Genomic DNA, 12,944 nt, shown 5'->3' with positions numbered 1-12,944 from the left:
TGATCATACCTCAGATACAGATAAAGACGGTACCGATGGCGCGTGAGCTTATCACTTGGCGAGATTGGCATCGCCATCTCCTCCCTCTTTCGGCAACGTGATAACTCTGATAACATCGGCTGTCTTTCTGATTGATCGTCCGATGATCCAGCCTCTTATCGCGATCCGTGTCCTGCTCCTCCACGAATGGCATCACCCAGTATACTTCCCCAGACTCTTCGCTAAAACCTTGCATTATCTCCATCTGCAACTCAAGCTATACTTATCAATTTCTGCCGTCAAGGCAGACGGACAATAGAGTTTATAATGGATGGCCTCGCCGTCCACATCCACACTTTTGCCAAAGTCAGCCATGGGAAAGTCAACCTCGGTAGCTAGCGTATCCAGAGAGTCTGGAGACGATAGTCTCTCTCACACAGAAAATGGAACTGTCATTGAATACCACGAAACCAAGCGTGGACTTTCCTCGCGCCACGTGCAGCTAATGGCCATTGGAGGATCGATTGGAACGGGCCTATTTGTCGGCATCGGTTCCTACCTCCGTGATGCAGGGCCTCTGTCCCTGTTTCTGGGATATCTCTTCTATGGCATACTTTTCATCTGGCCCACGAACCTCTGCGTGGGTGAGATGTGCGCCTACTTGCCAATCCGGGGATCAATCTTCGAGTTGGCAGCGCGGTACATCGACCCAGCATTCGGATTTGCCATGTACGGAGCCCCAGCTCATCGTTGAATTTTGTACTGACATTTGTAGGGGCTGGGTATACTTCTACGGCGGACTCATGCTTCTCTGCACCGAATACTCGGCAGTGGCAACAGTAATGCAGTACTGGAACACCAGCGTCAACCCAGCCGTATGGGTTGCTATGGCCATGGTCGTATGCTTCCTCCTGAACATCGTCGCCGTCAGATACTATGGCGAGACCGAATTCATCATGGCCTCCACCAAAATTCTCCTCCTAATCGGCCTCGTCCTCTTGACCTTCATCACCATGCTGGGCGGGAATCCCCACCACGACATCTACGGCTTCCGCAACTGGACCCACGGCGTCATGTACGAATACTACACCACTGGCAGCACCGGCCGTTTTCTGGGATGGTTCTCCGTCGTCATCTACGCCGCTTTCTCCGTCGCCGGACCCGACCTCCCGGCACTGGCAGCTGGTGAGATCGAGAACCCACGCTTCACGATACCCCGTGTCGTCAAAATGACATTCTACCGCATCGTCGGCTTCTACGTTATCGGCGTACTCGCCGTGAGCATCATCTGCTCCCCCAATGACCCTCGTCTCATCAGCGCCATCGACTCCTCCGCTGCCGGATCCGCCGCCTCCCCATGGGTTATTGGCATCCAAAACCTCGGCATCCACGGTCTCCCCGGCTTTATCAACTTCCTAATCCTCCTAGCCGGCTGGTCCTGTGGGAACGCCTACCTCTACAGCTCCAGCCGCACCCTCTACTCCCTCGCACGCGACCACCAAGCCCCTGCCTTTCTCCTGAAATGCACCTCCGCCGGAGTCCCCATCAACTGCGTCCTCGTCGTCTCCCTCCTGTCCTGTATCACCTTCCTCGTCGCTGATACCTCCGCCGTCACGGTCTTCTACTGGTTCGTCGATCTCACTACCACAGCCTTCATCCTCACCTACACCGGGATGGTCTGCGTCTTCCTAGCCTGGTACCGTGCCCTCAAGGCACAGGGCATCGATCGGAAAACATTCCTGCCCTGGGCATCGCCGTGTCAACCGTGCGCGGCTATCGTGGCATTGATCATCGGATGCTCGGTGACGCTGTTTAATGGATTCACGGTATTCGTCCCGTTCAGTGTGGAGGGGTTCGTGACTTCGTACTTTGGCGTGGCGTTTTGGGCGGTCATGTTTGTGTTTTGGAAGGTCTATCAGAGTACCAAGTTAGTGGATCCGGCAAAGGCTGATATCTCCTCTGGCAAGGCTGAGGTGGATGCTGAGTGTCGGGTTTGGGAGGATGGGGGGTTCTTGGAGAGAAGGAGGGCGGAGTTGGCTAGCATGCATTGGGTGAGGAGGTGGTGGGAGAAGATGTGGTAGGGTGAATAGATGGCAGTATCTGAGAGATATATATTTGGGGATAATAGCTGTAACTCTCGAATGAATGATAGGATAGGACTCGTTGCTGGGGAATTTAGGCGCTGGTTGACGCCGGCTGATTGTTCTTCCACCATATCCTAGAGGTCACTGTGAAGTGGGACACAGGGGTGTTAATATGCTCAGTGACGAGAATGATAATAAGCCTTCTATTGTGGTTCAACTTTGATTAGTTTGAATACCGATCTAAGGTATAGATATATGCAAGAAAAGGTTAAGGCTCGGGCTTACAAAGGTTGTCCGGAGTAGTATGGTCCGAGGATGAAGTAGCATCAAGGCGACTGGATCTGGTTTTACCAATCATAGTCTATGAGAGATCACAAGGATAACAAGAATTGGACCCAAATGTTAGATAGGCCCTTGGGATTTACAAGCTCAAAAGGTTTGCCAATTTCAATGCATCTACGTCAGTGGGGAACCATATAGCCGTGGTCACTTGTGGTCACCGGACATAAGCGAGAGTACTACGTCTTTATATATAACTTCAACCGCAGCATCATGATAGAAGACCTGACTCTCAATTTTTCCTTCTTCCAACAGAGACATTTTTGCTAGTTATTTACCTCTTAGTACTTGGTACTCATCATGCCCACCCAAACCTCCATCGTCCAATCCATCTACGACGAACGCAGCCACAACTACGACACCTCCCACCACGGCGCCCTAGCAGAAGCATACATCCGCACCGCCGCCCCCCGAGAAGGCGAATCTGTTCTTGACCTCGCCTGCGGCACAGGTCTTGTTTCCTTCCTCGCCGAACAAGCAGTCGGCAAATCCGGTCTCGTTGTCGGAATTGATATCAGTCCTGGCATGCTGGACGTGGCGCGTCACAAAGCCCAACAGACTGGTTCGGATGTGACGTTTCTCCAACATGATATCTCTGATTTATCGGGTAGTGGATTGGAGAGTCTTCTTCCGCGCGGAGATGAGGGCTTCGATCTGATTACTTGTGCTGCGGCGTTGGTGTTGTTGCCTGATCCTGGCAGGGCAATTAGGGGTTGGATGCGGTGGTTGAAGCCTGGTGGGAGGATCGTGACGGATGTGGCGGCTAAGGATGTTCATGTTCCTAGTAGGATATTTAAGAAGGTTAGCAGCGACTTGGGCGTACAGTTGGTGTGGGATGAGAGCTGGGTACAGGGGGAATGGTCTTTGAGGGAACTTCTTGAGGGCGCTGGGTTGGTTGTCAAGACAGTTTTCTTGACGGATTCGTTTCAGGATCGTGTTTATCATGTTGTTAATGCTGGGGATGCTTTTGAGAAGGCTGTTGCTAGTCCCATGTTTCGGAATTTTGGTGATTCGAGGGTTAGGAGTGAGGCGAAGAAGTTGTTTGTCGAGAGGTTTGCTGAGGAAGCAGGTGCGGAGGGGGTGTTGGTCGATGAGGCGAAGATGTATATGGCTGTCGCGTATAGGTCGTAGAGACTTCAATTGTAATTCATCAATATTGGGTTATTTCTGCTGACGGATTGTAGTGCTAGGATGTAAAAGTCCACACATTAGAGATCGGATCTGGCAGTGTGGTAGCACTTGTCTGCGGCAAAGGCTCTGAAACATTTTAGGCAGGAGGGGTGACAGACTTATTGTGACACCAGGACTGTCTCTACCAATGTCAGAGAGCTGACACACTTATCACGAAGTTTGAAGGGCTTAGCTGAGTGTCTTTCAAGCCTCGAATACTCAGTAAATATCAAGTCCAACACAGTAACCTTGGCTGGTAGATAATCGGCCTCCTAATTTCGTGTACCTATGCAAAGCAACCTTAGATGGCTAGTTTCGTACACAATTTAGAGAAAGTATCATTAAAATAATTTGTGAAGATGTTCCCTTTGATCTCCTCGCATTGTATTACACCTAAAGTGCGAACAGGACGACATCGCATACATACAATGTGTCGATATTATTTTCTACCAAGACTACTAGTGGTATGCACTGGAGAACCTGTCCATAATACCGCGTTCTCACATTACGAGCAAAACTCAATGACGAAACAAATGTATCAACAGCTTCATACTTCTCGTCATTGATAATTGTAGATACATCGACAGAATTCCTAGGCACGATAAACCGCAGAGTACACCTGATGCCATTCTCCCGACTTACCTTAGCCGACATTTCCACTATAGCGTGCATTGGGAGGTACCTAATGCTCACAGGTCACTTTGTAAATGTTGATGTTTGGTAATCTAAGGGCATATCAGCTGATCTCGTCTCCTTCGCTGTATGTACGGTTGCCGGATCGGCAGCGACCTTCACATTTCGATGAGGTTTGACTATGATATTATTTACTTCATGAGCGTCATTGGTCGACATACCGCCCTTGCAATTACTGAAAGACGCGATTCATATCGCTATCACTGACTCATGACCGACCGACCTGTTTCGAATGGTATGACCATTGTCAATACTTTCACCTTCTCCTAAGTTCTCGAAGGGTACGTCTCCAGCCCAGCTGAACCCGTCAGATTTGATGCTTGGATTCCAACTGCACTCTTCGCATTCTTCGATTGTCCTAAGGCCATTGCTCTTAGGTCACATTATGAATTCTTTGAGAATGAGCTGGCCATGTACAGGCTCACAAAAATGACATCTCGCACCAGCCACGCTTTGACCTCTGAACACTGAATCATGTTTCGAACTCACCGAGTCAAGCATTCTCCACGGCAACAATCATTTCGAAAGATGCAATGCCCGCTGATGAAGATGAATTTTCGCGGCTTGCTACACAGCTCAATTACGACTCTGGCAGATTTCTCAACAATATGTATGATATACACGAAGAATGGGACATCCCTATGGGAATTTGTGGACTATGCCGTGGAGTTGGGCGGCATACTTGTAATCAGCGGGTGAGATATGGGCCCGCAACGGATACTCCTTGCTTTCTCTTCAAATCCCGAAGAGCATGACACCTGTCGAACCATGGAAAGACCGCCTCAATGGTAGCACATCGCCGCTGTCATAGTGGAAGGTTGTTACACGATGCCGTCTCAAATGATTAGTCTACTGTCCTCATTGCCCATAGGGTTCGTACAAGAAGACGGCAACCTGTAAGGCTTTCGTTTCAAAGCCGCACGAGATCGCTCTACGAGTTGGAGAATGCATATCTCTTGATTTAGCAACATCGCGAGTATCTCGAATGGCCACCGCGCCAGAGCATAAGGAAGGTTTCCCGCCCTGCCGGATAATATAACCGCGACGCGCATATTGGTACAGTATATGTCATATTGAAGAGCCCTCAAGACGCCTACAGCTGCAACTCAGACCCTATTGGTGGGTTTTTCCGGGATTCAAAAGAATGAACGCAATATAAATGGCCTGGACACATGGAAGTACTCGAGACATGATGTACCTTCCCCGAAGCCATGTGCTACCCGAGCAGATTTTTGGTATTTCCCGACAATGAGTATAATGGCTGTTGCCTTGTTCAGACAGTGCTCGTATCCCTTTCTATCAGTATTCTCCATGCCCATTAGAGGGGTCTCTGCAAACCTCGACATAGGGAGGAGCGACATCAGCCGTCCCTGAGCTTCGAGTGGTAGTAGTAGTTCGGGAATATTGTACCAGACCACAAACAGTCTGGTTGGTCTGGTCGGCTCACGGAGTAAAGTTTCCCGTCATTATGATTGGGCCTTGATTAAAAAGATACTGGGACACTGTTCCTGACGTACTACTTATCCCTGGTATGCTGCTTCTGAGAATTCAGTCCTCCCATTGCTTACCTGATGTGGTTTTATCCCTTCTTTAGCTTGCTACTGAGTCGATATACTACTTCTACTTCGACTTCTATAATTTTCTCGATTCTTATTTGTCATCGCTTGCTGAGTCTGAATTTCGATCTGGTCGCATCATTACCAACCCGACCATGAAGCCTCCTCTGCGGCAGTCCCTTGCAGGATGGCAACCTGTGCTGAATTGTACCCTCCGGAGATCTTCATCTTTCCATAATCTTTGACAGTGATAGGCTGCCCGTGAACACGAGATGTACCAGCAAGAAGGCACGGGCCGTGCGATGCAGCCGGCCAAACTTGGGAAATAAAACCGGGTAAACAAACAGCGATCGGAGCCCACGAGACCACTGGCATCTGGGTGATCTCACACATGAACTGCTTAAACTTCAACGTCCAGATTCAACCGGTTACACAAGATGGTCCCCTGTGAAGGCAGGTACAGGCCTAGGGTAATTGATACAATTCCATACTCGGCTGCCTCGCCCATAACGGATGGAGTCAAAACCTCTACGATGGACTTAGCTGGCCTCATTCATTGACAACCCCACGGAGAAATGGCAAGCCGTGGCTTTTGGAGCTCCTACAAACAGCCCACTCTGGTTGGCGGAACTCGTTCCCCGTATGAGCATAGAACTGCCTGGATCATTAAGAGTGATCATCTGTGGTGGTGGATGATCCGCGGAGGTACAGCCACAGCGAGATGCTGATGGGTGAAGGGCAAAATACCGGATCCCATTTCCTGGTATGCGGCCCAGCAATGTGGGCGGGTTTATTATCCGTCCACCAGATGAAACCATCTCTCCCAGTCTCCCAATAATCTCCCTTCACCTCCATCCCACTGTGCCTAAGAATCGAGTCAGTGTCTGGTCCTGTCGCACGCCCCAGCAAACCAGCGTCTCGGAACGCCGATCTCCCTGTTTACCCCTTGCCGCCGATGGGGATGCCGTGACGCCAGGTGCCGGCCGCAGAAGATCCACACCAATTCAGCTAGAGGCCTGAAGGAATAGACGTGAAGCTGTTGGATAGGTCCATAGGACCGGCGGGGATGACAAACTCTCACCGAGCCTGCAGGAACAATCTAGTCCTTGTCCGTGAAACGAAATGATCATCCCGATCGGCTCAGTTGCAACGAGGAGCTTTCGCCCTTCTTTTAGGGTTCGGATCATGGGGAAATAAAACAATACGACTGCATATTGACTAATACCAGATAAGGTAGGACTAAAATAAGGGTAAAAAACCAAGGCAAATGCCCCAGATCCTCGGTCCGTGCGCAAGGAGCCTAGCATACTTCAAGCCAGCTATGCTTTCACTGCATGGCGCTGACTCGGATCTCCGCTGGACGTGGTGAAGGCAGTGTTTATTGTCTATGGGGTAGTTAATGCACAATCATGCCATCGTGTAGATGTCATGACTCGGTCGATAAGAGGCCTTCAGGCCTCGACCTGTGTAACCACTTTGAAAGAGACACGCATCGAATTCGACCTTCAGACATTCCGTGACGGCCGATCGTCGACAATATTCATCATATAGATAAAGGTGGACGGCCCAAAGCGCGCACCTAGTGACAGGTCACAAGTCCGGTCTGAAGTGCGGTAGCGATAGGCTAACCACCCTACATGCACAGTCCCTCTGCTGCCGAGGATGCTGGCCCCGGAGAGACCCCTGGCCCTTATTGGGAACTATGCCAGGGGCCTCCCCAGGCTTGTTCTCATGACCTTGATCCTGCGGAGTGGCCTCACTCAGGCAGCATGATTACTCCATTCGATGAGCCCCTCACAGAGGAAATTGTTATTCCCGAGTCTCTTCTAGCTGCCGCGTCACTCAGGCAGGTATGGAACCAGGCGTCCCTGCAAACCTGGTCCCCGCAGCCGATTGCTCCAAACCCAGCGGAGGAGGTGTCTGTCATCAAGCGAAGAAAACCTGGCGCCAGCTATCCGGCCACTGGAGTAAATCCAGGCGATGCCCGACGGCGACAAACGATCTACTCGGGGGCTTTGGAGGAAGGCAGAGGGACAATATACCCGCTCCTAGAGGACCAGGTGGTAGTGGAAACACCGCATGGACCCCAGGGAGTGCATCCAGTGGAGCTCGAAGGTTGCATCCCTGATTCCACAGTTCCTGACGGTGCAGGAGTAGTTCGGGCTGTGAGCGAACAGCCTTCCATCAGACCGGACCCCCCTCCTGCCATCGAAACGCGAAGGTTCAGTCAACCCGCGAAAGCTTTTCGCCAGTCTTTGCGCAGTGTGGTGGGTCGAGCCCGCGATAGCAGCTTGGGAACCCTCTACAACCGGGCGACTTTGGTAAACATTAAGCACGAACGGAGATACTGGGTCCAGTTGGTGATTGAATATGGCACATACACGGTCTATGTCGCATTCGTGTATTTCGTGCTGGTGGGGATGCCTCTGTGGAAAGGTGCTATCTACTGGCTGTACTGGGTGATGCGCCACAAGTTCATCTTACAGGGAGGCTGGGCCATTGTCATCAGCCTGGCAGTCTTGTAGGTTTCTGCCCATCCGAAGCCATGAAGAGACGTTGCTTATTGTTCCGTGTTCGCCTCTACCTAGCTACTCATTCACGCCACTTCTCGCTACCTTTGAGGACGACGCCCCGGATCACGAATTCTATGAGAGTCGCCGCATCAGTCCGACAGCCCCCGATACTGCGTTGCTCATCCCCTGCTACAGAGCGGCATCTGTTTTGGGCCGGACCCTCGAGGCAGCTGTGAAGATCTTCCCTCCATCACACATATTCGTAATCGCGAACGGAGATGCCCTGACACCAATTGACCATACTGAGGAGGTTTGTCGCCCCTATGGAGTTAACCACATATGGAGCCCAGTTGGATCGAAGATCATCGCCTTATTCGTTGGATGTTATGCTGCTAAGAAATTTCGCTATGCTCTTCTTATCGACGACGACTGCATCTTGCCGCCTACCTTCCCCGTCGTAGTGTCCCGGCTTAGCGACACCGTCCGCTGTATCGGCTACACGATCAAGGCTGTTGCTGCAGACTCCTCTCCAGGGACATACTGCCAGCAAGCGCAGGATCTGGAGTACAAGCTGGCGGGGCTGCAGCGCACCTTTGCCGGACGCATCGGCAGCGCTACATTTCCCCATGGGGCCATTTCTCTTTGGGAACGGTCATTTCTCCGAGACACCCTTCAGGATCATCCCGGATTCTCGATCAGCGAAGACTGGTTCCTGGGCAACAGCTGTCGACGGCTAGGCGGAAGAATCCAGATGTGCAGCTCTGTGTTTGTGGAAACCCACGCACCCCCTTCATTTCTCTACGCTGCGGGGAAAAGACGGGGTGGGTTTGGGGAGATGACCGTTTTCAAGCAGCGATTCATGCGGTGGAACTTCTTTCTTGTCAATGGCTTGCGGTATAATGTAACTTATCTCGTAAAATCATGGAAATTGGGGGTATATGAAATCGGCACGAAACTATTCGTACTGCAGGAGGTATGTCCACTCTCTCTTCCCCTGAAGAACTCCACTCAAGGAGATCTAAGATCAACAATGTGACCTAACGTGTACCAGTTATATGAGACTGTCCTTGCCATTCTAGCCCCGTTCATCCTCCCAATATCCCTGGTTGTCCGCCCAAAGTTCTGCATTTCTCTCATCATGGCCACCTTCGCCTTGTACCTTCTGAACGTCATTATCTTTAACGAGATTCACCTGCGGCTGAAGCAGGAGCGGATCAGCTTAAAAATTATAATTTTCTACTATGTAAGATGATTCCCCTATATGAGTGTTGCGGGATGGACTTCAGATTAACCCTGGATTGCAGATGCCCTACAAAATCATGATCGCTATCATCAATGTCGGAAGCAATTATTGGTCGTTGTACAAATATGCCCGATACTTTGCTAAGCGACGGCCCAAGCTCACGGAAGACCATAAAGCGGTTGGACTGGTGCTGAAACTGGAAGAGAGTGCGCAGAGCCGTGGCCCTGGTTCGACTGGATTGGGACGCAACATGACTGTGCGCTCAGTTGGCGTGCGACGGAGCAACCGAATGAGTAGTGGGCCGGGCTTAGCTGCGCTTCGCAACCGGTGGTCCCTACAAAGTCACGCTGAAGAGCCGGAGGTAACGGATGTTGTAATTGAGCACTACACATAAGCTTCACGCGGAAGCAACCTAATATACTACTGTGGATAGAACATTGAACCCTCTTTCTAGGTTCGCAACGCCTTCGATGCACTAGTCTCTTAGCACTGCGTTGCCTTGCATCCTTCCGTTAACCCTAATCTTAATCTTCAACAGCCCACCGCCATTAACCTATCTTGAGGACGGGAGCGCCGCCGTAGCGGTAGCTTGGCTACTGGTGTTGAAGCCTTGTCAATGTGTAATATACATTCATCTGAATCTACTGAAGATGGCAACCGGATCATTGGATTGAATACTCCTACCTAAAATGGACATCCCGGATCTCTGTCAGGATGGTTTGTGAACATTCTTCCTTGTGCTACGCCATCAACATATCCATCCATCAACATACGCATCGCACAAACTTTCTGATCGATAACTCCTTTATGGCCCGAGAATACCTCCGTGGAAAATACCCTCCGACCATAAATGAGTGTCTGAGTCGATGGGAATGGCATGTCATTTACAATGAATCAATGAGGCTCTCAATCCTTTTCCGCTCGTTTAAGTTTGTATTTGGCATGTATGTCTCCCCTTGTGAAGGAGGGGGTGGCTTTGCTCATTTCATGACTTGATGCACCCTAGCATTCCTGCACAGCCCACGTCCTAATTAGGTCTACGGTCATCCCTAGCGGATATTTCCGAATTTGAGTTTTCTTCTCGCCTCTTTCCTTCTTTCCATTCTCTGAGCTAATAGGTATTTTGACATGAATCGTGATCATGCGTGGTTTGGGTGAGGCTGGTGTGTGGCTATGCTTGTATGTATGTGATTATCTGGTTATGTGATCATCTGGGGATTGTAAGTAGGGTTGGTAGGGTTGGTAGCTGGTTAGCTAGCTAGGGTTATGACCTCTATTATTCCGTCATGTTTGAAGGGAGTGTATCGTTCTCTATTGATAAAACATCTTGCTGTTAACCAACACATATATCGGTTTCTGGAGTTGGGTATAGCGTATGGCACTGGGTATATGCTCGATGTATCTCCGGCCATGGTTTTATTGCAATTAGTGGTTCTAACACCTTTTCATTGGCATTTAACGCAGGCTACAGTGTGATCCTCACTTCTGGGAAAGTCGGCAACAGACAGCGGTCGCATCGATGACCTTCCGGACGAGGATCTCTCAAGTCGATATACTGTTCACACGGCACTTTGGCTTGTTGCTCTATTCAGCTAACTTCTAGTATATTGTTTGGGACACTTGTAGGCGTGAACGCTATGAGGGTACACCAGAAGAGAAACAGCAGGTGGGGTATATGCAGATGCAGTATTTGTTGTTCAATCATAGCATCGGATATGCTCCGAGAGAGCTGCTGCTGTGCAACTCAATTGACCGCAAGGGATAATATCTCTTTATCTGGTTCGCATCGACCGCCTCTACCCCGCACAACTCCCAACAACAGGCTAAACCCCTCAGTATCATGCAGCAAAACTCACCGTTGACCACTAAACAGCTGCAGGATTACGAATGGATCGCTCGTCTCGGCTGACAATGTCTGTCCCTCGATACGAGGGCCCAGGAGTAATCGGTATATCAGGTTGATCCCTTTCCTCATAGCTGTCGGGTAGAGCTACCACACAGCTACCCTGTCTACCGAGTCAGCCATTTCCATCATGCGTCTTCTCAACAAGGTTGCTCTCGTCACTGGCTCGTCCTCGGGAATTGGACGGGCCATTGCTTTGCGTTATGCTCGGGAAGGAGCCAAGGTTGCCTGTGCGGACATCACTCCGACTGCACGCTCGCCGGTGCCAAATGAACTGGACATTACTACCCACGATGCGATCAGTCAGAAGGGGGGACAGGCCTTCTTCCTCCAGGCTGATGCGGGAGATGCATCGCAGATGGAAAATGCGGTGCTGAAGACTGCACAGCAATTTGGTCGGTTAGATATGTATGTGTGACATGACTCGGATCGAATTTCATGTAAGCTGACGACTTGACAATCTATGTGTAGCATGGTCAATAATGCAGGCGTCTCTCTGGAATCCCGTACCCCGGCTCGAATTCATGAAACCACCAATGAACTGTTCGATACCACCATGCGGATTAACACTCGCTCGGTCTTTTTGGGCAGTAAGTATGCCATCACGCAGATGTTGAAGCAGGATCCGCATCCATCGGGCGATCGGGGATGGATCATCAACTTGTCATCCATTCTTGGGATTGTGGCAGCGACAGAGAATCGTAGGTTGATCCATCTCAGATGACATAGCATTGATGATGATGCTAAGCTGTGATAGCATCGTACTGTGCCTCCAAAGGGGCTGTTAGTAATCTCACGCGTCAGGTGGCATTGGATTATGCGCGCGATCGCATCCATGCGAATGCTATCTGTCCGGGTTGTAAGTATTATAACCTAGTGTTCAAGTCTCCTGTCTAGGGATAGTCGTGAGTGATGACTGACAAGGCATGTAGATACCCGGACAGCCATCTATCAAGAGACGACGGAGTATATGCACGCTGCGGAGGACTTGATCCGACGACATCCCTTTAATGGGCCCGGGTTGCCGGATGACATTGCGCGGGTGGCTGTGACACTGGCGAGTGAGGATGCCAACTGGATGACGGGTGCTGTGATTCCTGTTGATGGAGGGTATACTGCGCGGTGAGGCCACAGCGGATACATGCAATGTAGGTAGAGCCTCGCGAAAGTAAACATTTGATGCCACTGAATACTCTGAGCTGCACCTCAATTTTACAGCTAGTAGTAGTATCCTTAAATGTAATGTCACATTAATGAGATAAGTAATGGATTGGTCCCTGGCCTGTGGGGAGAAGTAATATGAAATGATACTACAGTTCTTAGGAAAAATAAAATTCCGCAAAAATATGTAGTAAACCTAGAGATAATGTCTCTCATAAATGAGACATGAATTTCTCCAGAGTACAGGGTTTCGATGGACAGAAGAGAAAGATTAATCTGTCATAGATCGGATTATAAGAATAA

The 12,944-nt window shown here is 50.1% G+C and overlaps 4 protein-coding genes across 4 annotated transcripts; all 4 read left to right on the top strand.

The window, feature by feature from the left end:
• Positions 1-352: 352 nt before the first annotated feature.
• Positions 353-2,060, top strand: BO88DRAFT_379468 (putative proline permease; the record flags this gene model as incomplete). The annotated part of the gene is made up of 2 exons (XM_025704489.1): positions 353-708; positions 755-2,060. 2 exons carry the CDS (start codon positions 353-355, stop codon positions 2,058-2,060), a joined length of 1,662 nt encoding a protein of 553 aa, XP_025567047.1.
• A 594-nt stretch (positions 2,061-2,654) lies between these two features.
• Positions 2,655-3,533, top strand: BO88DRAFT_440555 (class I SAM-dependent methyltransferase; the record flags this gene model as incomplete). Its single annotated transcript, XM_025709806.1, has 1 exon — positions 2,655-3,533. The coding sequence occupies exon 1, from the start codon at positions 2,703-2,705 to the stop codon at positions 3,531-3,533; it is 831 nt and encodes a 276-aa protein (XP_025567046.1). The 5' UTR covers positions 2,655-2,702.
• A 3,925-nt stretch (positions 3,534-7,458) lies between these two features.
• On the top strand, positions 7,459-9,971 carry BO88DRAFT_467556 (glycosyltransferase family 2 protein; the record flags this gene model as incomplete). Its single annotated transcript, XM_025711532.1, has 4 exons — positions 7,459-8,342; positions 8,410-9,307; positions 9,386-9,577; positions 9,639-9,971. The coding sequence occupies 4 exons, from the start codon at positions 7,459-7,461 to the stop codon at positions 9,969-9,971; spliced, it is 2,307 nt and encodes a 768-aa protein (XP_025567045.1).
• A 1,593-nt stretch (positions 9,972-11,564) lies between these two features.
• BO88DRAFT_356546 (SDR family NAD(P)-dependent oxidoreductase) lies at positions 11,565-12,606 on the top strand (the record flags this gene model as incomplete). Its single annotated transcript, XM_025703735.1, has 4 exons — positions 11,565-11,888; positions 11,952-12,181; positions 12,238-12,339; positions 12,413-12,606. The coding sequence occupies exons 1-4, from the start codon at positions 11,611-11,613 to the stop codon at positions 12,604-12,606; spliced, it is 804 nt and encodes a 267-aa protein (XP_025567044.1). The 5' UTR covers positions 11,565-11,610.
• Between the last annotated feature and the right edge of the window lie 338 nt (positions 12,607-12,944).

Source organism: Aspergillus vadensis (assembly GCF_003184925.1).
Source record: "Aspergillus vadensis CBS 113365 unplaced genomic scaffold BO88scaffold_2, whole genome shotgun sequence".
Taxonomy (NCBI): Eukaryota; Fungi; Ascomycota; class Eurotiomycetes; order Eurotiales; family Aspergillaceae; genus Aspergillus; species Aspergillus vadensis.
The sequence above is the reverse complement of the archived record's forward strand: the minus strand, read 5'-3'. Positions and strand labels throughout refer to the sequence as shown.